Source organism: Aedes aegypti, chromosome 3 (assembly GCF_002204515.2).
Source record: "Aedes aegypti strain LVP_AGWG chromosome 3, AaegL5.0 Primary Assembly, whole genome shotgun sequence".
NCBI lineage: Eukaryota > Metazoa > Arthropoda > Insecta > Diptera > Culicidae > Aedes > Aedes aegypti.
The window spans coordinates 53220904-53248585 of record NC_035109.1 but is presented as its reverse complement, the minus strand read 5'-3'; the positions used below and the strand labels follow the sequence as shown (position 1 = coordinate 53248585).

General features: G+C 37.9%; 1 protein-coding gene across 18 annotated transcripts in view; it reads right to left on the bottom strand.

Annotated features, from left to right (window-relative positions):
* LOC5576021 (very low-density lipoprotein receptor) overlaps positions 1-27682 on the bottom strand; it is a 1100036-nt gene that overhangs the window by 115378 nt on the left and 956976 nt on the right. For 14 of the 18 annotated variants that reach the window (XM_021855964.1, XM_021855956.1, XM_021855970.1 and 11 more), the window contains 6 exons: positions 6596-6822; positions 5652-5922; positions 5374-5596; positions 4986-5318; positions 4707-4925; positions 4480-4624 (listed from right to left, as the gene is read on the bottom strand). In XM_021855964.1, coding sequence (XP_021711656.1) covers positions 4480-4624; positions 4707-4925; positions 4986-5318; positions 5374-5596; positions 5652-5922; positions 6596-6822 — 1418 coding nt within the window. The remainder of the gene's footprint in view (positions 1-4479; positions 4625-4706; positions 4926-4985; positions 5319-5373; positions 5597-5651; positions 5923-6595; positions 6823-27682) is intronic. The other 4 variants (XM_021855963.1, XM_021855971.1, XM_021855968.1 and 1 more) reach the window with 1 other exon arrangement.

Genomic DNA, 27682 nt, shown 5'->3' with positions numbered 1-27682 from the left:
AAAAAAATTGAAGGTTTTCTTGGTGTAATTACTGAACAAAGTTTTCAAAGGTTTTTTGATGAAATCCTAGAAATCCCCGAATAAATTTCTGGAGAAAATCCTGGTGAAATCTATTGAGAAACTCCTTGAGGAATTCATGAGAAAATATCTGCGTAACTTTTCGTTAATTTTTGGAAAAATTCTTGGTGGAATTCCTGGAAAAAATCTTGTAGAATTCCTGAAAAATTTCCGGTGGAATTTTTGGATGAATTTCTGGTAAAATTCCTGGTTGAATTTCTGGAAGAATTCCAGATTGAATTTTTGAAAGAATTCCTGGTGAAATTTCTTAAAACATTGTGGGTGAGTGTTCTAGTATGAACTTATAGATTTTTTGCAGGATTTTCAAAGTTTTCAAAGGTTTTTTGGTGAAATCCTAGAAATCCCCGAATAAATTTCTGGAGAAATTCCTGGTGAAATCTATTGAGAAACTCCTTGAGGAATTCATGAGAAAATATCTGCGTAAACTTTCATTAATTTTTGGAGAAATTCTTGGTGGAATTCCTGGAAAAAATCTGGTTAAATTCCTGAAAAATTTCCGGTGGAATTTTTGGATGAATTTCTGGAAAAATTCCTGGTTGAATTTCTGGAAGAATTCCAGGTTGAATTCTTGAAGGAATTCCTGGTGAAATTTTTGAAAACATTCTGGGTGAGTATTCTTGTATGAATTTCTAGATTTTTTGCAGGATTTTTTATTGAATCGCTGGAGGAATTCCTGGCAGAACGTTTGGTGGAAATCCTGGTGGAGTTTTTGGTACAGTCTCTGAAGGAATTCCTGGTGGAATTTCTAGAGTAAATCCTGGTGGGATTCCCGAAGAAAATCTTGAAGGTTTTCTTGATGTAATTACTGGAAAAAGTTCTTGAATGTTTTTTGCTGAAATCCCCTGAGGAATCCTCAATGGTTTTCCTGCAGGAATCCCTGAATAAATTTCTGGAGAAATACGGGGTGAAATCCATTCAGAAACTCCTTAAGGAATTCTTGAGAAAATATCTGCTTAAATTTTTGAGAAATTCTTGTTGGAATTCCTGGAAAAAATCTTGTTGTAATTCCTGTTGGAATTTCTGAAGAAATTCGTGGTGAAAATCCTGAAGTAATCTCGGAGGAATTCCTGGAGGAATCTCGGAGGAAACCCGGTTGTGTTCATAAAAGAATCCCGATGAAGTTTATGGAGGGAATTCCCCGGGGAAATTCCTGAAGGATTTCCGGACAAAACTCCTGGGAGAATGCTGGAGGAATTCCAGGAAAAATCTCGGTGGAAACCCCGGAGGAATTCCTCGAGAAATCTAGGATAAATTCCTGGAAGAATCCTGGAGGAAATCCTGGAAAAACCCGAGGGAATTCTTGGAAGAGTCCACGACAAAACTCCTGAAGGAATTCCGCACAAATCCCGGACAAATTCCTTGAGGAATCTAGGAAGAAATATCATGCTTGATCGGATTAGGGTAGGGCGGAGCATTTTAATTGAATTTGAATTATTTCGAAATAATTTTCTCATTTCCATGAGAGTCCCGACTTGTAAAAATTACTTGAATTCTGTTAAGATTTTTTGATTATTTTTTTACTTTATATACCGTTTTGTTTCAAATTCCGAACAGACTCATGTTCCCAACACTCGGTTTTTGTATGGCGACTAGTTTGAAATGTTTCACTGAAATATGTCATCAAATTACCATGGAATGGCAGTCAATTGCAATTCAATTTTAACGTTTTACAATCAATTATATGCCTCGGGAATAGTGATGATTCTCTAGCTCGAGACCACTTAAACTAGCTTAGATAAATTTATTTGCAAAATTATTCATTTGAATACGATTTATTCGCGCTGTTCGGAATTTGAATCAAGGTGTTCGGAATATGAGACAGAATGAACGCTGTGTTCGGCATTTGAGTCAAAATGTTTTTCCATACTTTTACGTTAAAACAATACTAAACAAGTTTAAATTAACATATTTTTATCAGTACACCTAACAGCTAACGGTTAGTCTTTGCAAAGAAATTAATATTTTCGCTTTTGAAGTCACTGTTGACCTCAAGTGTTCGGAATATGAATCAAAACGGTACTGAAATAATCTCCAAAAAGCTTGGCAGAGATTCAGAAATATGATCAAAATAGTAAAAAAAGTATTATTTGGTTCTTGTCATTTGTTATAGGAAAATTAAATATTTTCACAAGTTATGATGATTTACCCATGTTTTCGAATTCTTATGATTTCTTATAACTTTTACCAAGGATAGTAGTTGGACGAACTTCAATTGAACGGTGTAAGACGTTGCTCTAAACAATATTTATTCAATCAGACTTAGAAATGAGGGGTGCTCATATTGCCCCGAATGATAATCTTGCCCCATCCTACCCTATTTGAAAAATCTTTTAAAAACTTTTATCTCCTATTTTTATCCCTTGTTTTTTTTATTCAATCTATTAAGGAATCTATTGGTGTAAAGTATTTAGTTTCGTTTTTTTTCAGAGTGCATATTAAAATGTATGGCCCATCGGACGGTGACGTCATCAAAAAATAGTTCTTTTTCTCTCCTTCGAGAAATCTGAAAACAACGGTGCCAGCACCTGTCAAAGTTGACAGGTATTGGGGCACTATTGCTTTCTGGTTTTGTTCAATAGCAAAAGAGAGAGAATTTCACTGTGAAGTGCACTATGTATATATAAGATAAGAAAACAATGAAAAAAAAAAACTCGTATAAGAAAACTAAGAGAACGAAAGGAGACATTATTTTTCTCTCTTCTCATTACTGAATTTGAACAAAATTTAATTCGAGATGACGTCTAGCTTCTGCCGTTATATTGAATAAAAAAGATCGATGATCTTTTCTATCGATTATACACTCCCGTGTAAAAGTTTGGGTTCCCCCCCTCAAAAACATACAAAAGTGTTCTGTCCATATCTCTGTGATTACAAGTCCAATTCAAACTCTTTGAGCCGCATTCGAATGGCAAAGAGTTATTCTTACTTCGTATGTATTTTTTCAAAAACATTTTTTTAATTTGGTATACTAAATTTATACTTAAAGTTGTAACATTTTTCAAAAAACACACTGAAAAATCATATCTAATTTCCTTAGCATTGGGTCGACCAAAATTTTAAATCAAAGTGTCATTAGAATTGTCATCTTATATTCTTTGATGAGACACCACGAAAATTTGGCGGAAAAATCTGGAAAGTATTCAAAATCAATGAAACAGTCAGTCAAGTCATCTTGCCAAAGTTTAGGTTCACCCCTCAGTATGATGCAAATCGTGCAAAAGTTTGGGTTCATCTGAGCCACACGCACATCAGTTTTGTCAATATCTCTGCCATTTTTCAACCGATTTTAATAGTTTAAAGCTTTTTTGATCGCAAATAATGGCGCGTACATGATTGGTTTGAGATTTCACAGATTTAAGTAAGTTCAGGTGAACCCAAACTTTTGCACGATGACTTGACTGACTGTTTCATTCATTTTGAATACTTTTCGGATTTTTCCGCAAAAAATTCATGAATGCTCTTCAAAGAATATAAGATTGCGATTCTAAAGACACCTTGTTTTAAAATTTGGGTCGATCCAATGCTGAGGAAATTAGTAATGTTTTTTCAGTGTGTTTTTTGGAAAATGTCACAATTTTAAGTACATATTTAGTATACAAAGTTCAAATAATGTTTTTGGAAAAATACATACGAAGTAAGAATAACTCTTTGCCTTTGGAATGCGGCTTAAAGAGTTTGAATTGGACTTTTAATCACAGAGATATGGAATGAACACTTTTGCATTGTTTTTTAGGGGGTGAACCCAAACTTATGCACGGGAGTGTATATCAAAAAAGCTTAAGGTGATTATAAAACGAAGCCAAACTTTGAATCTTGAAGTGCATAATACTGGAAAACTCGACAACAGTCCACGTTGAAAATCAATCAAATTGTTTGATTGCTGGTGGTAAACAATAAGATATATTTTCAACGTGGAGCGCTTTTTGGTTCTCAAGACTCTTGAAAATTTGAGGTGTGGCTTCGTTCTATAATCACCTTATGGACCAATGCACGGGTTCATTATTTGACGTTTTAGCGGTGCCGTATTATTTATGTGACCATGGAAACCAATGAATTCGGCACCGCTCAAACGTCAAATTGATGAACTCGTGCATAGGTCCATAGTTAAAATGATTGATGCCGATCAGAAACGAATTTGTGACAACCATACAATATAAAATCTTAATACATCGATTTCTATGTTAGAGTCCAACTCAGGCTTTTAATATAATTCCTAAAACTACATCGCAAATACGTGTCTCTGGACAGTACAAAAGTTAAATACTGATTATTTTCCATCGATATATCATTTTGTAAGAAACAAGCCAGTGTGGAACAATGTGATCATTTGTGCCATTAACGCATTGACTATTAAAAACTATTAATAAAGTGAAAAATATGTAAATTAAGTTTATGCCTTACCCAGTAGACACGCTTTCGGACCAAATCCAGTGTGATACCGTTGGGCCACTTCACCTCGTAAGTCACGATCACCTGCCGATGGGTACCATCCATTCCTGCGCGTTCAATACGAGGAGTCGTTCCCCAGTCCGTCCAGTACATCCATCTGTCGAACGAAACAAGAAACATAACCCCAAAAATATTAACATCTGTAAAGATTCAGAATTTCCTTCCCTCCCGATACTTACCCATCGATTGGATCCAGTGCAATCGCTCGTGGAATCTCCAGATCATCCTTGATCAGAATCTTGCCCATGTTGCCGTCGAAGTTGGTCAGCTCGATCGTCGCCTTCTTGATGTCGGTAAAGTAGATGTGGTTGTAGATCCAATCCACGGCCAACCCGTCCGAGGTGACGGTCTGATCCTTGACGACTACCGTCTTGTCAGACCCCTCGTCAATTGGCGCCCTTCGGAAATGAATAATGAACGTTAATAAACTGAAGATGTTCTTGTCATGAAGAAGTTACTTGTAGATCCGCTGCTCGGAAACGTCGCTCCAGTAGATCATTCCGGTGCGGAATACAAAGTCCAGAGCTGTCGCCGATTTGGTATCGTTCACGATGGACGTCATCTCGCGGTGATCCAGCGATATCTTGCGGATGTCGTGGCGGCGGGCAAACAGTAGCGAAGCGTGTCCCTCGGTGGCCTTACATTTGGTATGATCACGGGGATCTCTCAGGTAACCCGGCATACATTCGCACTTGAACGTACCGATCTCGTTGGTACACTTCTGGGAACACGATCCAGCCTCGGCGCACTCGTCAATGTCCTCGCAGGTGCGATTGTTCACCAGTTTGTAGCTGTTGAAGGTGATCGTGTGAATGGAAGCCAATACAACATACCCTCAAAACTTACCCAGGTTTGCAATCGCAGTAGAATCCAGCGGGCGTATCCACGCACAGATGCGAACACCCGCCGTTATTCTCCAAGCATTCGTTCTTTCCGCACTTATCGTTAGGTTCGTCCTGGAACTCCGGACAATCGGGCTTCTTGTCGCAAACCTTGGACAGGGGAATGCACATTCCACCGCCGCAGTCAAACTCCGTCTTGGGGTTGCACTTGACGGCCGGACGTTCTGCTGTAACGGAATAGTGTCAGCAGCGTAACGGCGAACATGTAACGGCGTTACTTACCACAATCGACCTCATCGCTGCCATCCGAGCACTCCGGTTTACCATTGCAGTGGAAGTGCCCATTGATGCAGGTTTTGTCCTTTTTGCACTGGAACTGATCGGGCCGACAGGTTACATTCTGGCAGATTGGCGGCATCTCGTCGTCACCCTGTGGACAATCCTTCTCGCCGTCACAGATCCAGCTTTTGTGGATACAGGTGATTCTATCTGAGCATTGGTACTCCAGTGAGAGACAAGGATTTACAGTGGGAGGCGTTGGATTTGTGCAGCCCTTTTGTAGAGAAAGTTATGTATACTTAAACCTTCATTTATGTAAATTACATTCAAGTAGTTCCATTTACATTATGTGTAGTACTTATTTGAATAGGTATAGTACTTCAGATCTACACGTTCATCCAGTGGCCTCTTTGATGGTAATGGATAAGGTGGTAGAATATAATTAGGAAAAAATTGTACGGGTATTAACCGTGTTCATAATCCTTCGAAAGATCACAGGTTTTTCTTGTAGCTATTGTAACTCAAAAAGTTCTTGTATTACCATGTATTCAGCTTCTTACAAGTGCTAATGGCTGCCACAAAGAAGCTCGTTTTCTGGTAGGGACTAGGGGATCTGACGTTTGGTTTGAGACGTTTGATAGTAAATCGATAAGATCGATCAAAAACATATCGATTAGCTGTCAAACGACTCAACCCAAATGTCAGATCGTTTGATCCCTACCAGAAAGCGAGTCTGATTGTGGCGGCCATTAGCGCTCGTAAAAAGCTGGATATATTGTATTACGTGAAAATCAAAACTTGACAGAATATGTTTTCATGGTATAAATATTGTTACAAAAAAAAACATGAAGAGATCACTGATTACGCGTGTAGATCTTAAGAGGTCTATGGAGGTTCCAATTTAATTTGGAATCTTGCGACCACCTGGTCAAATCTTTCATACATACCCTCTCATCGGATCCATCGGGACAGTCCGGTTCCCCGTCGCATCGCCACTTGGACGTGATGCAGTAGTTCTCCGAGCAGGCAAACTGCTTCAGTGGATCGCACGTCGTCGCCTGGCAACCCTTCTCGTCACTGTTGTCACCGCAGTCGTCGTCTCGGTCGCACTGCCACCGCTTCTGGATGCACCGCCCGTTGGCACAGGTAAACTCATCCGATCTGCAGGTTTCATCTGAGGAAATAAACGATAAGTTGTCGGTCAATTTATATTCATTAATGTCAATCAAGCGATCAAATGTTAGCTAAAAAAAAAAGTTGAATGGAAAATCTCTTGCTCATTAATTAAACGTCGAGGTTATGTTGTGAACCGCGGAACACCGCCATGTTGCATGAAAACGGTTGAACGGTTTCAGCAGAGTAGGCTTCTAATCACTTTGATAGCTGTCAAACCCGAATCACCATGACGACTACGACACTCCGCCGCCGAGCGTAATCGTTTTTGTATACTTTGAGGCGCTTTTGCCGAGGGTCTACCCTTTCAAAGTCAAGTGTTCTAACTCTTGTGAGACCTTTTTTTCTCTCCATCCAACGAACAGATAAATTTGCGTTTTTCTTTGTCGGACATAATAAGCGGTCGCCGGACCATGCTTTTATCGATGAGGGTCCACCACAGAAGATCCCGAGCGTTCGATTGTAAACAAGTTGAAATAATGGTCGGTTGGTCCCACTAGAGTCCTACCCCTTCCGAAAGTTACCCTTTTCTCGGCTTATTATATTGCTAAAGCCGGCCGGAAAACCCACATTCAATTTGGGAAGGAAATGTGCCGTAAACTAACAATGAGTTTACTTCACATATGCATTTGAGTGCTTTCGTAGACAGACAAATAAGCTGAATTCGGTGAAAATGTTTAAGATTTTTGAAAATCCTCTGTGGTGGCGAATTCGGTTAAATAATCAAGAGATGACGGTTGTTCTAGTTGTGTTGCTTTCTGAGCGATTTAGGCGCGACAGCTTCCTCCCAAGAGCAACGATTTCGAACGGGACAAATCTAACGAACCCACCTCCATTCCGGTTTGTTTGAAATTAATCAACTCGGACGAGCTAGCTAGCGCCGTCACATCCGGTCCAGCCCCTGAGCTTCTGTGAGGCAATTTGCATCGTTCGTTGGGGGAAAGGAAGCAGCAGCAGCAGCGTTTCCGGCAAACGCTTCGTTATGCACTGTGGTGGGTTCGTTCTTCTGATTTTGCAATCATGCCCTCTCGGAAATCAGAGTAGGCCAGTGGTTTCCCACCACGATTCATGGAAATACCGAGTTGGGAAATGGAAACACCCGTTCGAACGCACCATCGTAGTTGCCCATCATCAGTTTTTAGTACGGCGAAATTTCAAAGAAACTGTTTTCAAATGGAGACTAAATCCCTTGAAAAATCTAGCCTACTACGATACCAAAATCAACGTCATTGAACACCCCTGCGGTAGGCTTCGGTAAAGAACATCTTTCTCTACCGTAGAAAGCGAAGCTAGGACAAACACTTCAGGCAGCAATGCTGCTATTCAAATATCAAAGCAGTAGCCATCATCACCAAGAGTCCTGAAGCTGAACGCCTAAATTCTTACTATGGCGAGAAGGTAAGCTCAAAAAAAAAATGTCGGTGCCTAGCAGGACAGTTGGGATTTTTTTGTACCGTTTTCTTGTCCGAGGGAGGAGAGAGTTTTCCACTTTCGAGCAAACAACATCCAAAAAACTTGACTGTCCCGTGTTGCCACTGGCAATGGCTGCTTGTGTTGTGGTGGGCTGCCTGGAGCAGCAATGGAATTATACGACATGTGTAGTTTTCATTTCGAGAGAAAAGTGGAAAGTCGAGATGAGTAACACGGTTACTGTACATACATGATTTTTATTCAATTCTGAACGATTTCTGGATGCTCCTTTAACAACTTCCGTGCGAATTCTGTTCAAGTTTTCATTTAATCCTTTGTTTAGATAAATTCTCTTTGGATTTTCAGGAAAACCCTCTTGGGATTTCCAGGAAAATTCACATGCGATTTTCAGGAAAATTCTCTTGTGTTTTTTAGGATAACTCACTTGGGATTTTCAAGAAAATCCTCAGATTTACAGGAAAACCTTCTTGAGATTCTTAGAAGAATCTACTCGAGTTTTTCAGAAAAATACTCTTGGGATCATCAGGAAAATCCTCTTCGAATTTTTAAGAAAACCCTTTCGGTTTCTTTTTAAAACTCAATCCAGGGTTTTCGGGTAAATTCTTCCTCTCAAGGCACTGGAAAAAAAACTTGAAATACAAGTATCCCGAAAATAAAAAGGAATTTTTCATTAAATATCTGAGCATCGCACTTACAAGAAAAGAAAAGAGAAAGAAAGATAATAATGAGACGTCCCATTAATAAACGCCACGGCTTGTAGGAATAATTACGAAATTTAACAAAAACTTCTTACCCGCATAGAGAACGAAAAAGCAATTAAAACTGTTTTCACACGAATTTTAGTAAGCATTCTGGACGTTCCCTTGCCTCGCGTTCATCATTATTCATATCTCGTGTTTCGTGAAATACCTTTTCGGAAGAATCCTCATAACAATACTCGAAGAAAAGGCACGCCAAAGTTTCGCTTTTCACAGCAATCTAATTTTCCCTGCTCGCCGATAGGATCCAAGTAGGTTGGTTCGTTGCGTTGTCAGTGAGTAGGGTATAGGGTAGTGGGTACCTATTTCCGCGAAAGTCTAAATTTGCAATGAGCCGTTACCGCCCGAGCGAGCGCCGCATACCTTCGAACTTGACGGGCGACTCGAAGGCCGGTCGAGTGGAACCGGGCGGAATTTCAAATTAATGGCATATTGGAAAAGTTTTGTAAAGTGGGGGGCGCGGAATGGTGCGACCGTGGCGCACTTTTAATTCGTCGTGTTCCTTATGACAATTACACGGCGCTTATGGTTTGGTGTTTTTTTCGTTGGTCGACTGAATCGATGTTGAAATTTTCCAGAGTAAAGCTCAAAAGTTAGTAAAACAATTTCAATTATTTGACTTGTTTTGTACTGTTCACGGTCAAGAAATTAGACGTGAATACAAATTTCAATTTGAACAGAGATTATAACATCAAAATTTGACGTCACAGAATAATCACTTAAGAAAAAGCGAGTCGAAAACACCATCAAACTGCTTAACTTAGGCATGCTCTAGTTTTACAGTCGACTCTCCACATCTCGATGTTCTATATCTCGATATCTCTCCTTATGTCGATGATTTCTTCGGTCCCTTCATTCTGCATACATTTTCACTCTCCGTATCTCGATATCCTCCATATCTCGATATCTCCCTATCTCGATGTGTACTTGGTTGATATTCGTTCCAGTCTTTCTCTCCGTATGTCGATATTCCTATTATCAAAGGTTACTAGACCCGATTTCACTGATTCAAAACAGTCCTGGAGCACGAAGTGACGTCTGCTTGTTTGTTAATTTTCTAGGCAACGGAGTGGTTTTCAATCTAGTATTCATTAAAAATGTGTTCTTTGTCTCGATCTCTCCCTATCTCGATGGTCCCTTCAATATCGAGATGTGGAGAGGCGACTGTATTCCCTTTCAAGCAATCGAGCTGAAATTTTCTCTACAGAACTACAAACATGTTCAATATTGTAACCACAAAATTTCATATTTTTCTGAGCCCCTGCCGGAAAGTGAGATATTTAGGTGAAATTGTTTGAAAAATAGCAGCTTAAAAAACTAAAATTTCTGCTTGGCATTGAGTTCCTAAATTTTATATCACTTACTACAGTCATCTCCCTCTAACTCGAGGGACCATCGAGTTAGCCATGAAAACCAACTTTTACTATGGTTCTCTAACTCGATATCGAGATACGGAATATCGAGTAAGGTAGAAATCACTGTATTTGAACAACCTCTACCTAATTGACAAATGTACATCCAAACCAAAAATGTTAAAAATATTCGTAGAAGAAAAAACTAAAATGAAAAATGGCAATTTTTTCGAAAAATTTTACCCTGTATCTTATTTTCCGGTTGGGGCTCAGAGAAATTTTAAAATTTGTGGTTACAAATTTGAGCATATATGTAGTTTTGTTGTGAAAATTTCATCTCGATCACTTGAAAGGGAACAAAACTAGAGTAGGCCAAAGTTTAGCATTTTGTATGGAAATCGACATTCGCTGCTATTATTCAGAACAGCACTGTAGTTGTTGTGGAGTTTGGAATTGAAGTGGGCAAACGGGAACACCACCAAAAGCATGACACCCTGCTTGTGACGTTACTGGAAGAGTGAGATGTTGGTTTGTGCAATGCCTACTTGATTGCCTGATTTAAGATCGGGTTCATCTTCACATAGGGTTCCAACAATGTGGATTGATACCACACATTCTCCCTCTTCTCAGGATTTTTTTTGAAAAACATGATTATTTTCTCAAATCAGCATCTATTTCCTTTGTCACAAAAATATATAGATTTGTGTTTTTTTTTTGGAAATAATATATTTTTTTTATAGTTTCGATATTTATGAATAATTGATTGCAAGCAATCTTTCTTAACATTTTTGAATAATTTGACGTAGGGATAGGGTATTGACGGCTATGTTTGAATCGGAGAGGAAAGCATCATGCGCAGATAACCGTACTCTTAATTGCTACTTTGTAATTGACCAGATTTAAAAAGTCAAGGGAAGCAATGTTAGTTATCCGACCGCTTTACTAGAGATCGAATACATTTCTCTATTTCAACTGATGACGATTATAAATTAAACCTCCACGACTTAGCTAATACAAACACATTTCGAAATATATATCTCTATCTGTCGTACTGCAAAACGATTTAGTCTTTGTTGGACGGTGTAGTTTGAATCCAAGTTTGTATCGCATAGTGGGGAATCCTGTGAAAAGTACTGTTTTATCGTTCTCTCGGAGATAATAGCCAGTCTATTTTAACTACTAGTTGTTGGTAAAATGCTTCAACGAGTTAATCAGTGGGTATCATTTTGAATTTCCAACTACTATTTGTACATGCAACTTTACAATGTTGTTCCGCTGTATGGTACCCACACTATCAGATCGGCGTCGAAATGATTTTATCGGTTAAACGTCGCGTCGTACCATTCGTTTTGCACTACTTTATTGACGCAATTTAGATGGATTACCAAATATTGAAACGCTGCACTCACGCCAAAACATAAATAGCGCGATGATATTTGCTGATCTGACACAAGGGAGGGGGGGGAGGGTGGATCGACTGCACATGCTAAGAACATATTTGCGACCACCAGTTGCGGTAGCGATAGTACAGGAGATCGCAGTAGGCGTTACCCGCGAACGGTCGTGTTTTGTTTTGCTCCGCGTTATTTTTCGTGCTCTCGTTTTTTTTTTTTTTTTTCTGCGGTTTGGCCGATGATTTGGCTGGTGCCAATTTGGATTCAATTTGGAAGTATATATTGGAAAAAAACAACGTGAATAATCCTTCCAGGCGCGTTCAGAGTGATGTTATTTGTCTGATTCTTACTGGGTTTGTTAACCCGTATCCGACCGGGTGAGGAAAAAAATTTCGAAAAATTCTCGTGAAGCTATTTTTTATCCGATTTGCAAAATTCTTTCACTATATGAAATCCAAACTCTTCTATTTTCCTATGCTGGAGAAAGTGGTCCAAAATTTTGCCTGTGGCCGGAGTTATTCCGGTGACCTCCTGGGTCAAGTCGGGTAAAAAATTGATCAACTTCCTTTCCCGAACAGTTTTATAATACTTAACTGTCATTTAACAACTCAACTTTTGTAGGAATAGTCAATCGTGCAACATGAAAGATATTCAAGTGATTTAAGGAGTCATTTTTATGGAAGTTTCCTTGAAAAACTGAAATATGCCTTCCGGAAGATCCGGAACATCCGTAAAAGTGGTCAAATCGTTAAAAATGACTTGGAAAGCCGCGGTTTTTTTCAATCTCACTAGTTTTTAACATTCATGGACATAACCAATGCTTTGAGTGCATAAAACCATATATGGCCATTGGGGGGCTCACCGGAAGATCCGGAACATCCGTAAAAGTGGTCAAATCGTTAAAATGACTTGGAAAGCCGCGGTTTTTTTTCATTCTTACTAGTTTTCAACATACATGGACATAACCAATGCTTTGAGAGCATAAAACCATATATGGCCATTGGGGGCTCACCGGAAGGTCCGGAATATCCGTAAAAGTGGTCAAATCGTTAAAAATGACTTGGAAAGCCGCGGTTTTTTTTTCAATCTCACTAGTTTTTAACATACTTGGACATAACTAATGCTTTGAGTGCATGAAACCATATACGGCCATTGGGGGGCTCACCGGAAGATCTGGAACATCCGTAAAAGTGGTCAAATCGTTAAAAATGACTTGGAAAGCCGCGGTTTTTTTCATTCTTACTAGTTTTCAACATACATGGACATAACCAATGCTTTGAGAGCATAAAACCATATATGGCCATTGGGGGGCTCACCGGAAGATCCGGAATATCCGTAAAAGTGGACAATTCGCGTGACTTACCCTACAACACCGCAATTTTTGAAAATGCATTGTTTTCACGTGTCATAAACAGTATCAGTATTTAGGCCACCATGTGACTCTAGTAGACTACTGAGTGGTCCCCCGAACGATCCGGAACGTCCGTAAAACTGGCCTTATTATGGAAGATGTCTTGGAAATTCTCGTTGTTTTTTTTATTTCACTAGTTTTCTACATTCAAGGACGAAACTAATATTACGAACGGTTTATGATCAGCTATGGCCACTTGAGGGTTTACCGGAAGATCCGGAACACCCGGAAAAGTTGACGATTCGCGTAACTCATTCTATGTTTTTTATATCCCAAGACGTAACCAATATTGCCAGCATTGTATGGCCAGATATGGGTATTTGAGAGCTTATCGGAAGATGCGGAACATCCAGAAAAGTAAACAATTCAAGTGACTCATTTTAGAAAATTACTATTTTTTGAAAACCGATTGATTTCGCGCACTGAAAGTACTATCACCCGAGAAATCGAAAAGCACTTTTATTCACTCTGCTTGCTAATATAGTGCTATTGTAGAGCTGAAATGCTTTATTATTATCGTCGTTCGGGATTACATTGGACCTAGGGCGTGACCGCCATTTTTGATGCATGTCATGGCTATTATGAACGCCTAAAAACTGATCTATGATCATCTAGTAGCTATTGAGCATGTACTCATGAAGCTTACAACATTGTTTTCATTATTCTGGTATTATTTGCTGCAATAATAGTAACACGAAGCACCCCTTTTGGACCAATGTCACTACGCACGACGGTACTCTGTGTGGCCAATAAGCAGCCCATCGGAATAATCTGAAAGTTCCATCGTTCATATAACGAAGGGTATTAGAACTAAGAAAACATCCCTTTCAAACACTAGCGATTCTGCGGTTTATGATAACATTTGATCTCACAGTAGAAAACAACACGTTGATATCAATAGTTCTGCTCTTAGATTTGCGCTACTGTTCAATTTTGACAATATCAATAGAACAGTTCTTGAAATCAAAGTTGCATTTTATATTTTGAAAGTTATAAAAAAGTCAAAATAAACGTTTCCACCCGACTCAGATTTGAACTTCCATTTTCGGAGTGTAAGTCGTGCATCTTACCTCGACACCAACTCGCATCTGTTAGTGGTGGTTGAATTGATCTCAATAAGTGCACGAATCGAGGCTTTTCATATGTATTCGTGGTATATGTAAAACTCCCGAACACACACTCATCTACAGATGTTTCGATACGTTTCACATAAACGTTGCGTTTGTGACAGTTTTGAAAGCTTGCTCTCAAATGTTTTCCTGTGCGTGTCATTTCCGGAAGCTGAAATACGGTGTTGCTTAAAATTTATCGGTAACATGAACGACTCTGAAGAAAGTAGTGATAGTGAGTGGGAGGATGAAATCTCTGATGACGAAACAATTCCTGATATTGATGGTGAAGAGGCAGAGTCAATGTATGTATGCTTCAATTATTTACCCTCATTCTTGTTTACAGTGAATCCAACTTTCGATCGAATCCTTTTCGTTAGAATCCATGGCTCACTTGATTTCGCTGGCGTAAACGGGAATGCAAATCGGTATTCTATCGAAAGAGCATTCGAAAGTAAACAAGAATATGGGTGATAATCCAAAATATGTTTGGTGATATAAATTTCAAGTTTTTCATAAACAATATTCTGGTCACAGGTTTTCTGATGATAGCAGTAATATATCGTGCGAAAATATCACCGATTATTATATTGCTAAAAACGGAAATCGTTGGAGTAAATCTCCGCGTCGTGGTAAGTTTATAACATACGAATAATATTGAAATTATTCTTTATGATTCTTCAATCTTATTACAAATATTACTTCATATCCCAGAAAAACCGGATAGACCGGAGTTTGACAGCGAAAAGCATGGACTCACCAATAGTTCAAAACATTTCACGACAGCCAAAGAAGTTTTCCAACTGTTCGTTTCTTCAGAAATGATTGGAAACATGGTGAAATTTACCAACCTCTTTGGTCGAAGAAGTGCGAACAAAACTAAAGCTATATGGAAAGATGTTTCGAAAGCTGAAATGGAGGCTTTCATTGGCATCCTTATAGCTGCAGGCAGACTTCATCAGAATAATTTAAACATTGATTTTCTGTGGAGTAGCGATGACGTTTGGAGTCCATCGTTTTATAAACTAGCCATGTCCAAAAACCGATTTAAGACCATTTACAATAATTGGAGATTCGACGACAAAACAACGAGAAACCGGCGTTTGAGAAAATCAAGAAACAAACTGGAACCAATTAATTCCTTTTACCAGGATTTTGTAAAACGGTGTGTGCAAAATTATAACCCTGGCGAAAACCTCACGGTTGATGAAAGACTCTGCGTTTTTCGAGTTAAGTTTTTTTTTGAAATTTGTATTGTTACTGCTTTCTGATAACTATTATTCCTTTGAGATCTCAATTTTGCATGAAAATTATAAACAATAACTGTTAATTCACTCAGGCAAACAGACATAATATTTATGAAAATAGACTATGTTGTAATACTTTTTGTGTTAGAACCAGAGGCACGCGCATAGTGTGGTTTTTCGCATAGTGTATGACGCTTTTTACTGCAGCATAATCGGAAGATTGATACCTACAGTTGTAATTTATATCATCGTTTGTTAGTCTTAAGTATAATTTAATTTTATAACGTTATTTGGAAAGATGAAGAGGTTGTAATGCTTTTTCGGAACGATTTGAAAAGATTATCACTCTTTATATAAATCTTCTCTCGTTCTAATTTTTATAGTTTTGGGAAATTGCACATGAAAAGGAAATTAATCGCCTATCTCGATCCATGATATATTTCTAAGAAATGGCCAAGAAAACCATTTTGCTTTTCGCAGTACGCTGTTGAGAAAAAATGTAATTTCAAATGCAACTCCTTGTAGGAAATTTCTTGGTCAATTCGATCAAGAAACTTCTCTACTTTTCTTATGTAAAACACACTACTTTTCTTATAATAAACACATGAGATATATTTGCTTATGATCAAACATATGTTTCTAATTCGTTACAATCTTTATTATAGTTGTTATTTCTATCTCAATTTAGTATATCTAACTGTGTTAAACTCCAGGTTAACGCCAGAAATACATAACGGGAGGCCATCGCCTCAGATTTTCAAATACTAAATACTACCATTCCTGAAAGTCGTTCAATAAAAGAACCGTGTTAATCCATCAAAAATTTTAACGAACTAGCTATGAATATATAATAAATCTTCGAACTACTAAGTAAAATGCTGCATATTTAAAACCATCGCAATTAAAAGTAAATGAAAACCCGAATTTAGTACTATACCATTTAATTTCACTAGAGTTTGTATCCTTTGACTGATACGCGTATTTCGATCTCAAAAGATTTCCTGCATTGTCTTAGCTATGAATAGATTATAGGAGTATGATTGGTTTCAATATTTTCTACCTTTCGTAATAAATCATTTTCAGTTCATAGCAAAACAATAAGAATGCCATTTCTTATATTTATCTACGGCTTTGTGAGTCCTAAGAGTGGCTAATAAATCTATGATTTTCGTATATTAAAATAACGTAGTTGAACGTACTTATTTTATTTTCATGAACAGTTGAAAGAAAATCGCTTTTTTAGCTTTAGAATATGAAAAACCCTTAATTGAGTAAGTCTTTTATTTCGCCTTTTTGACAGGACATGTACCTTTTCGCGTGTATATGCGCTCAAAACCTGGGAAATACGGAATGAAAGTATGGTGTTTATTTTGCGTAGACTGCGATTACGTATGTAACTTACAAGTCTACACCGGCAAGAAAGACAAGCAGCCAGAAAAGGGACAAGGAAAGCGAATAGTCAATGATCTCATTGAGCCATTCATATTTACAGGCCGTGAAGTAACCACGGATAATTTCTTCACGTCAACTGAACTAGCTGAAGAATTGTGGGAAAAAAATATAATGCTCACAGGGGCTGTAAGGCACAATAAAAAAGAATTGCCTCCTGAATTCGTTGCCTCCAAAGGAAGAATGCCTGGTTCAACATTGATTGGATATCGAGAACCCTGTGTGTTAACTTCATATATGGATGGTAAAAAAAAGAAACCTGTGATCATTTTAACAACCAATAACAATGTAACAACAACCGATCAAGATAATAAGCCTAACGTTGTTCTGCACTATAATGCAACAAAAGGTGCCGTTGATTCCGGAGACTTCGTCACACGGAAAACCAATTGTGTGCGGAAAACAAAAGTGTGGACCAAAAAGCTGGCGATGGAACTTATCAGTATAGCTTGCTTAAACTCATCATGTCTATTTCGATTAAAATACCCAGAATTCCATAGAGGCGACAAACGATGGAGAAGCCTGTTTTTACAGGAATTATGTGATGAGTTGATCTACAACAACGTCAATGATCGATTGTTATGTCAGAGTATATCCGCAGCACTGGAATGATCTACAACGTTTTTCAGGCCGTCACTTACGTACCTATGTTACCATTAAATGCACATATTGTACGTCATCTGTTCTTGATAATAATAGGTGTCATATTTGTACTTCAAGAGCTTGTTCGGATCATCTAGATGAAATAACTGTGTACGTATGCTACTCATGCAGCAAGAAGAAAACCATCAATATATCATTTACCAAACCATCCATTAAACGGCTTCGCTGTCAGAGATGTTCAATGGACAGAAAAACTCAACGAAGATGCTGCAACTGCGAACTACATATCTGTTACAAATGTACAGTGGAGAGAAAATTAATTGTGTGCAAATCGTGCAATCAATGAAACGATGCATCTGAATTTAAGACATTAAGAGTACTACAAGATCTTGTAAAACATAATTTGCAAAGATATAAGTTTTAACCTAAATAAAATCAAGTTTCTATTGAAAAAAAAAAGTTTTTCAAATAGTTTCCAACTATCTCGGTTGCTGTTGTTGTTTGAGAGGGACTTTAACCCGAAGGTCATTCGTCCCTTATCTCGGTTGTATTTTTTACAGATGTTCCAGATTGTCCGAACTAATCAAGGTTACATGGTGCATTTGAAGCCGATACTGGTTTATGTGCGTGAGAGTTTATAAAAAAAAAGAGTTTTATAACTTTTCCGAATAGTCCACTTTTGAATGATCTGAATTTTACAATGAGCCTCCAAGTGCCAATAGCTAGTCTTGAGAGTTCGCAATATTGGTTTCGTCCTAGACTAAAGAAAACTAGCAAAATCTAAAAATAAAACGCGATTTCCATGACGATTTCATGATAAATCTACTTTTAGGGATGTTCCGGATTGTCTCCAGGACTTCGTAGTAGCCTACTAGGCTACTAGGGTCACTAATAATAATACTAGGGTCACACGGTATGTTCGATACTGATACTGTTTTCAGTGCACAAAAATAACGTGTCTCGTAAAATAAAGATGCGGTTTTCTGGGATGAGTCACGTGAACTGTCTACTTTCCCGGATGTTCTGGATCTTCCGGTAAACCCCCAAGTGGCCATAACTGATCATAAAGCGTTCGAAATATTAGTTTCGTCCTTGAATGTAGAAAACTACTGAAATAAAAAAAAAAACAACGAGAATTTCCAAGACATCTTCCATAATAAGGCCAGTTTTACGGACGTTCCGGATCGTTCGGGGGACCACTCAGTAGCCTACTAGAGTCACATGGTGGCCAAAATACTGATACCGTTTATGACACGTGAAAACAATGCATTTTCAAAAATTGCGGTGTTGTAGGGTAAGTCACGCGAATTGTCCACTTTTACGGATATTCCGGATCTTCCGGTGAGCCCCCAATGGTCGTATATGGTTTCATGCACTCCAAGCATTGGTTATGTCCATGTATGTTAAAAACTAGTGAGATTAAAATAAAAAATCCGCGGCTTTCCAAGTCATTTTTGACGATTTGACCACTTTTACGGATATTCCGGATCTTCCGGTGAGCCCCCAATGGCCATATATGGTTTTATGCTCTCAAAGCATTGGTTATGTCCATGTATGTTGAAAACTAGTAGGAATGAAAAAAAAAACGGGGCTTTCCAAGTCATTTTAACGATTTGACCACTTTTACGGATGTTCCGGATCTTCCGGTGAGCCCCCCAATGGCCATATATGGTTTTATGCACTCAAAGCATTGGTTATGTCCATGAATGTTAAAAACTAGTGAGATTGAAAAAAACCGCGGCTTTCCAAGTCATTTTTGACGATTTGACCACTTTTACGGATATTCCGGATCTTCCGGTGAGCCCCCAATGGCCATATATGGTTTTATGCTCTCAAAGCATTGGTTATGTCCATGTATGTTGAAAACTAGTAAGAATGAAAAAAACCGCGGCTTTCCAAGTCATTTTAACGATTTGACCACTTTTACGGATGTTCCGGATCTTCCGGTGAGCCCCCCAATGGCCGTATATGGTTTTATGCACTCAAAGCATTGGCTATGTCCATGTATGTTGAAAACTAGTGAGATTGAAAAAAACCGCGGCTTTCCAAGTCATTTTTAACGATTTGACCACTTTTACGGATGTTCCGGATCTTCCGGAAGGCATATTTCAGTTTTTCAAGGAAACTTCCATAAAAATGACTCCTTAAATCACTTGAATATCTTTCATGTTGCACGATTGACTATTCCTACAAAAGTTGAGTTGTTAAATGACAGTTAAGTATTATAAAACTGTTCGGGAAAGGAAGTTGATCAATTTTTTACCCGACTTGACCCAGGAGGTCACCGGAATAACTCCGGCCACAGGCAAAATTTTGGACCACTTTCTCCAGCATAGGAAAATAGAAGAGTTTGGATTTCATATAGTGAAAGAATTTTGCAAATCGGATAAAAAATAGCTTCACGAGAATTTTTCGAAATTTTTTTCCTCACCCGGTCGGATACGGGTTAACATTGTGCACCCTCGTGTTTTTTTTCGCCGTCGCGCTTGTATCGCGGCCGACGTCTCAAGGACAGATGGTCCGAGAATAAAAACAAATGATGTTAAGTGGTTACGTTATATAAAATAAGTGAAAGTAAGAATTAGAAATGGTGGTGATAAAACATGTTCGAAATGTGATCTGGCAACGACAAATGGTATATGCGTCACAAGGAGAAGGAAATGGATGCCACCCAGAGGAAAAAAAAAAGAAGAAGAAAATCAATTGCTGATTGGATTTGATGACACCGCCGCCTTGGATGTATTTTGGTGAGATTGTTCTGATTACATATTTATTGCTACTTAAAAATTAAATACGCGCCAGTTTCGAAGTAAACATCTTCGAAACAGGAAGTGTGTATGTATTATCATTATCCATTTGATAACGGTTATATATACATGCGGGGCTTGTTGTTAGTGAAAGTGACTTCTGAATGGACGTGTCTCTCCAGCCATTCTGAAATGGGTCACTGGATCTGCAATAGAGCTATCACCTTCTAACTCCCGGACTGAAGCTTTTTGCAAAAATGTACTACATTTTTGCTGAAAACTTTTTTCCATAATACCACTGCCGGACAGTGGGGGTTAGATGGATCACACACACACACACACACACCAGTTGCGGTAGCGATAGTACACCACAATTGCTTGATACGAATTATCGACCACCAGTCGCACTACCAACGTATACAACACATACTAGGAACATATTTGCGACCACCAGTAGTGAAAGCAAGTGTACACCACCATTGCTTGGGACGAATTTTCGACCACCAGTCGCGCTAGCAACGTCTACAATACATGCTAGGAACATATTTGCGACCACCAGTCGCGGTAGCGAGTGTATACCACCATCGCTTGGGACAAATTTGCAATTACCAGTCGCGCTAGCAACGTCTATAGCACATGCTAAGAATAAATTATCGACCACCAGTCGCGGTAGCAAAGTCTACAACACATGCAAGGAATATATTTGCGACCACCAGTCTCAATAGCAATTTGAACAACACATTTATCAGAAACAATCTTGTGATACTCGTCGCAACAATAAAATTATGACATTCTTTTCCAGAAAAGATGTGAACATAAGTTTTTTCCTATTTTTACTTTTCAGTCGATTTTTTTCATATCATGTATGTTCTTGATCATTTTCACATTTACCATTTGTTTTTCAATATTGCTTTATTGTGTTGGTAATCTACCTGCATTTTTAAATCCAACGTTTGTTGCGCGAATGGTTGTGTACAAAAAAAAACGAGTATTTATTTTTCCACACTTTTTGTTAGACATAATATCGCAAACTGTTTTTTTTTTTGATAAGACGCAATTCTGACTTTGATTATACATAATAATACATCTGTTATTTGTTTTTCATTTTCATTCGATGTTGTTGTGATTATTGAAATATGTATGGAAACGAAGAAAAAGTATAATAAAAGACCTGAACACCGTCTTCAGCCATTTAGCTGCACATACTGTAGAACTTAACACTAGACAATGGTACTGTCGAGAAGCATTGCTTACGAAAAGTTTCAATGGCTGAAGCAGGAATTAAAACCCGATGGCATGACTAAATCAAATTAATCATATTAAAAACAGACAAAACTGTTATTTGGATTTCTTATTGACAAACATTTACGAAGATTTCTGTGTAACTGAGTCATTGAATCCATTATGGAAAAATGAAGCGTTTCACACAGCAATCAAATATTCCCTATTCATCCATAAGAATGCAAGACCCAACGACTATGAATACGAGGAAGCCTTTGAATACAAATCAGCAGACTATGAAAAAATTAAATGTAGACTAAATAGTGTTAATTGGCAAGAAATAATCAGAAATGAAGGAAATGTTGAAACTGCTGCATACATATTCAATGAAATTGTACTAGAAATCATAAAACAAGAAATTCCTTCCAAAAAAATATGGCGAAACCTCAGTACAAAAAATCCAATATGGTATAACAACCACATAAAAAATCTGAAAAATCGGAAGCAAAAGGCACACAAAATTTATAAGAAACACCAGACAGATGAAAACTTAGCAAAATATTTGGACATTTGCAATCAACTAAATCTTGCCATCAGTGATGCTTTTGAAGAATACAATTCAAAAACTGAACTTGAAATAAAGTCCTGTCCAAAGAACTTCTTCAATTACGTAAAAACAAAACTAAAATCTGACAATTTTCCATCCGTTATGCATCTTGATGAAAATGTGGGTGACAACTCAGATAAAATTTGCAATCTATATGCAAATTTTTTCCAAGAAATCTATACTACATTTTCGGAAGAAGACCGCGATCGCAATTATTTTGCGTTTTATCCGGAATTTTCTAGAGATATTGGTGTAAATCAAATCCATGTGCGGGAAATTTCAGACGCTCTAATGAATTTGGACGCTTCAAAAGGTCCCGGCCCTGACACGATTCCACCAATATTTATGAAAAATTTAGCAAAAGAACTTACAGCGCCATTGTTTTGGCTTTTTAATAAATCCCTTGAATCCGGAATCTTCCCAAAAATATGGAAAAGCTCCTTTTTAGTGCCTATCTTTAAATCTGGCCGAAAATCTGACATACGTAATTATCGTGGTATTGCCATTATCTCTTTTATTCCAAAACTTTTCGAGTCAATTGTCAACGAAAAACTATTTCTCCAAATCAAAAATAGAATTACTGACACACAACATGGCTTCTTTAAAGGCCGCTCGACCTCAACAAATTTACTTCAATTTGTTGACTATTCGTTGAATGCAATGGACAATGGAAACCACGTAGAAGCTCTTTATACGGACTTTAGCAAGGCATTTGATCGCATAGACATACCAATGCTACTTTTCAAACTAAAAAAAAATGGAATCGAGCCAAGACTGCTGAAATGGCTTGAATCGTATTTAACTGACCGCAGACAAATAATAAAATTCGAAGGAAACAAATCAAAACCAATTCAAGTCACTTCGGGTGTCCCTCAAGGCTCTCATTTGGGACCTCTTCTTTTTATTATGTATGTAAACGACATTTCCTTCATTTTCAATAAACTCAAAGTGTTAATTTATGCCGATGACATGAAGCTCTACCTGGAAATAAGAAATGAAGAAGACATCAATGTTTTCCGCAATGAAATAGAAAAATTCTACATATGGTGCAAAAAAAGCCTATTAGAACTGAATGTAAAAAAATGCAACCTAATATCATTTAGCAGAAAAAGAACAACACCACGCATTTCAATTTCATTAGGAAATCAAAATGTGGAAAAATGTGAAAGAGTAAGGGACTTAGGAGTAATCTTAGACTCTAAGCTTTCTTTCGTAGACCACTACAATACAATAATTCACAGGGCTAATAACATGCCAGGGTTCATAAAACGCTTCTGCTACAACTTTCATGACCCATACACAATTAAAACTCTATATATTGCATATGTAAGATCAATCATGGAATACTGCAGCATTGTATGGTCTCCTTTCTCAACGACACACGAAGAAAGATTAGAATCTGTACAAAAACAATTTCTACTATATGCTCTTCGTAAATTAGGTTGGACATCATTTCCACTTCCACCCTACAAAGCACGCTGCATGCTTATTGACATACAAACGTTGAAAGAGCGGCGTGAAATCGCAAGAGTTTCATTTGTAAATGATATCGTTTCGCAACGTATTGATTCTACAGAAATCTTATCAAAATTAAATTTCTACGCTCCTTCTAGGCAACTACGAAATCGTAACTTATTCTTGACAAATCATCATCGAACAAATTATGCCAAAAACGGGCCCCTAAATCAAATGATGGCCATTTACAATCAACATTGCAAAACTATTGACTTTACCATGTCTCGGCAAAATCTTAAAACATACTTCAAATCCATTAGAAATCGCAACACATAACATAAAACAAAATTAAATTAACATTACTTACACTACACCTTCTTTTTCAATATTTTTTATAAATTTCATAATTTTAGTATTAAGAAATTAAACAAAAATATGTATATGTAAAATGTACTAGTCTACGTCGGTTGACGAAAATAAATAAATAAAGAAGAGAAGTTATCAAAACTCTCAATGTAAGGTACAAAAAGCAACGCTACACGTTGCCACCAAGATGCAATGAGCCTACTCAGTGGGGTGATTAGAAACTATACTGCAAAATTGTTTAAGATTTAGATGCGCCTTTTCTAGGCGCACAGTATGTACCAAAATGATGTTCAATTGTTTGTACCACGCGTATTGCCGTTTCTACACTTTGGTTCGCAGCCAGGCTGGCGCCAAAGCAAAGAAGCATCGCGCAAATCGATAGATTAGGCTGATGCAAACGAGTAGGTGGGAGCGAATAATACGTGATGAATGAATCAACTTTCGTAAGCATGCCACTCCTCAGTGGCCCGAGGCCCGAGGCCTAAGACAAATTAAAGACCTCCATGTCCCTTGCAGTTGCCTAAAATATTATGGCTCATAAGGTAATCTAGAATGCCGTGAAAAGTGTACTGCGATCTGTCAAACTTGGGTACCTTTTGCACTACCGAGGGACGAAATGCAGTACTAGAAGTGGTACCTAATCTGAGCCCGAGTGTGACGGACCTGCCCGAGGCCAAAAGTCAAGATAAAGTTTGTCATTTATTTCCCTGATTTTTTTTTGGCTTTCTTCAGTACTAAATATGACTTCTCAAAAGTTTCAGATTGACCGGTGAATATTTCAATTTTTTTTTCATGTTAACTGTAGAGATGTCAGCCAAAAATTGACCATTTTTTTCAAAATTCGTGGATATTGTTCATTTGAATCTGCTGTTTCTGCACTAAATCTAAAATTCTAGCAAAACCGGTTTCAAAAAAGTAGTGTGAAATATGCATCTTGTTGAAAAAATGTGTAAGATCTATCTTTTTGTGCGAAGAAAAAGATTTTTTTTGAACAGTGAATTAGACCATCAGTTTATCAGACTTGTCTTAAAGATAGCTTTTTTCCAACATCAGTTGCCAAAATCTGTAGCGGCAAAAAGTCCAATGTACCGGAAATATCGATTTTTCTATTTAAGCGACCATTTCCACCAAATTGCCTTCAAAAATCATGTTTTGTCAATGAATTATTTTTTTTTAAGATTTGTACTTTTGACAAATGTATGCATGGAGTTCGGCCACTGTGCGCTCGATAGGTGCAGAAGAGTAAACGAAGAAGTTCGTAGTGTGACCGCAAACAATCTGTTTTTTTTTACCTTCCAGCGAACTTTGATGACACGTGTGTTGGCATGCCGTGTTAGAAAAACGCATCCAAGTAGACCGCTTGCACGCACAAGTATCTGTTGCGTTTATTTTCACTACTTGACGTTTTGTTTTCAATTGCTTTTCAGAAAACATGGCAAAACGAAACATTTACTGTTTTGATTCTGAAAACAAAAATTGCCATATTCTCCCTACACTTCTTCTTACAAACATACGGGAAAACATTATTTTACTTACGGAAATCAGCTATTACATTCCGGTTTATCGGTAATAACCTACCCAGGATGAGAGCATTAGCAGCCAACATGCCAAAAACCAAGCACAGTGCCAATAATCTTCAATCCACACTTAACAGCACTCCGGAAGACTTCCATCACACTTTTTTTCACTTATTTTCCTTTCTTCTTTAAAACACGGCTCACTTTTCTCTATTCGAAATACTATGTATATATTTTTAGGCGGTATCTGAAAAAATAGTGGGCTCCCGTTTGCTCACAGATAATTATAATGGTTCCGTGAAAAAAACTCGAATAAAATAACTGGCAGGATTCGCCAAATGTGGAGTTTGGAATTGAAGTGGGCAAACGGGAGCACCACCAAAAGAATGACACCCTGCTTGTGACGTTACTGGAAGAGTGAGATGTTGGTTTGTGCAATGCCTACTTGATTACCTGATTTAAGATCGGGTTCATCTTCACATAGGGTTCCAACAATGTGGATTGATACCACACAGTTGTGTGTTGGCAAACTACTATTGATTTTTTTTAAATCCACATTTACAGTTAACAACAAGAAGTGAATATGATTTTGACTTTCAGTTGACAGCTTGAGCTCAGTTGACAGCGGACGCGCTTTTTCACTCGCATCTATCATCTCGCTTTTTGTGAAAATGGGTGTTCGAAAACACACTGTTGTAGTCGATTTTGGGGTGCTGCCATCAAAACCCGTTACCGCTGAAATGCACTCTATTTGTTGAAGTTTCGATTCTTTTTAATAATGTATTAGAACCTTCTGAGCAGAATCTCAATGCAGAAATTTAAGTACCTTGTGCCTTTCAATTCCTCCCAATTGCTTATCTTTGACAGATACGCGTTTTTTCAACTACCACATGTAGGCTCCCTTCAGTGTCGATTCGATATATTTTGATAATTAACTTTAAGAAGTATTGTGTGTTACAAGCTACACCATAGTCTATGAGGCTTGAAATAAGCACATGTTTCGTTCTTCCTAATTGAACGAAACTAAATTTTGGTAATATATACTCCATATCGTATTCTACATGTGGTGATTATGACTTCTAATATATTTTAATTTATTTAGGATATTTGAACTGTCGTCTAAAGAAATTACCCCGTTTGACGGTACTGATGAAAGAGCGTTACTCTAAAATAAGGTCTAATAATAGCTCCCTAAACATGTTGAACATACTTTTTCGAGCCGTTCGCAAAATCATTGCCTACTAGATGATAGCCCAAATGGGCACATGTGACGCCTCGACTAGGCTATCTTTCATCTTTTCGACGAACAGCTGTTATCTTCCTACGGTTTCGTGCCTACTATTATAGCGCTAACCCCCACATGGCTAAAAATGGAAATATATTTCCATGAATGAACGTTCGTCCCAATCTGTGCAATATGTCATACACGCACCACGCTCGCTATCGAATGCTATGTGATGTGATTTGCGGAAGGGCAACTTTTTTTTAGTGATTTATAAATTTGTACGAAATTGATGGCAGTACGACGTCGGTGATGGCACCGAGTATCAGCAACAGTTTATCTTATTAATCGCGGATAATAAATTTCATCGAGTAGTGCTCTTCATGCATGTACATATGTTCACCATCAAGAACACATGTCAGCCGTTAGATTGGTTCCGCAACTCATTGATTTCCCTTGTGGATGTGGCAGAGAAATAAGATTGGCTTTAAGATTGCCATTCAAGCCATTCAATTTTTAAGTAAGTAATCACAGTATGTAAACCAATCCGTTTCAACTCAGGATGATTTCAAGTTAACTATAGGTCGGTGAATTTCATTAAGTATACAACTATTGTATACAACATTCTCAACAAAACTGTTTCCTGGGAAGATTTTCCCTGAAAATCCTGAGAAGATTTTCTCTGAAAATCTTGAGAGGATTTTCCTTGAAAATCCTGAGACTGTCTTCCCTCCAAATCCGAGAGAATATTCCTTGAAAATCCTGAGATAATTTTCCCTAAAAATCCTGAGAGGACTTTTCTGCAAATCCTGAGTAGATTTTCCCTGAAAATCCTGAGAATTTTTTTTTCTGAAAATCCCGAGGAAATTATGCCTTAAAATCCTGAGAGGAAGAAATTGTTACTTGGGTATACAATTTGAAAGTGAGCAATTCTCACTGAAACCAGGCCGCCATCGGCACCCATCGTTAGAA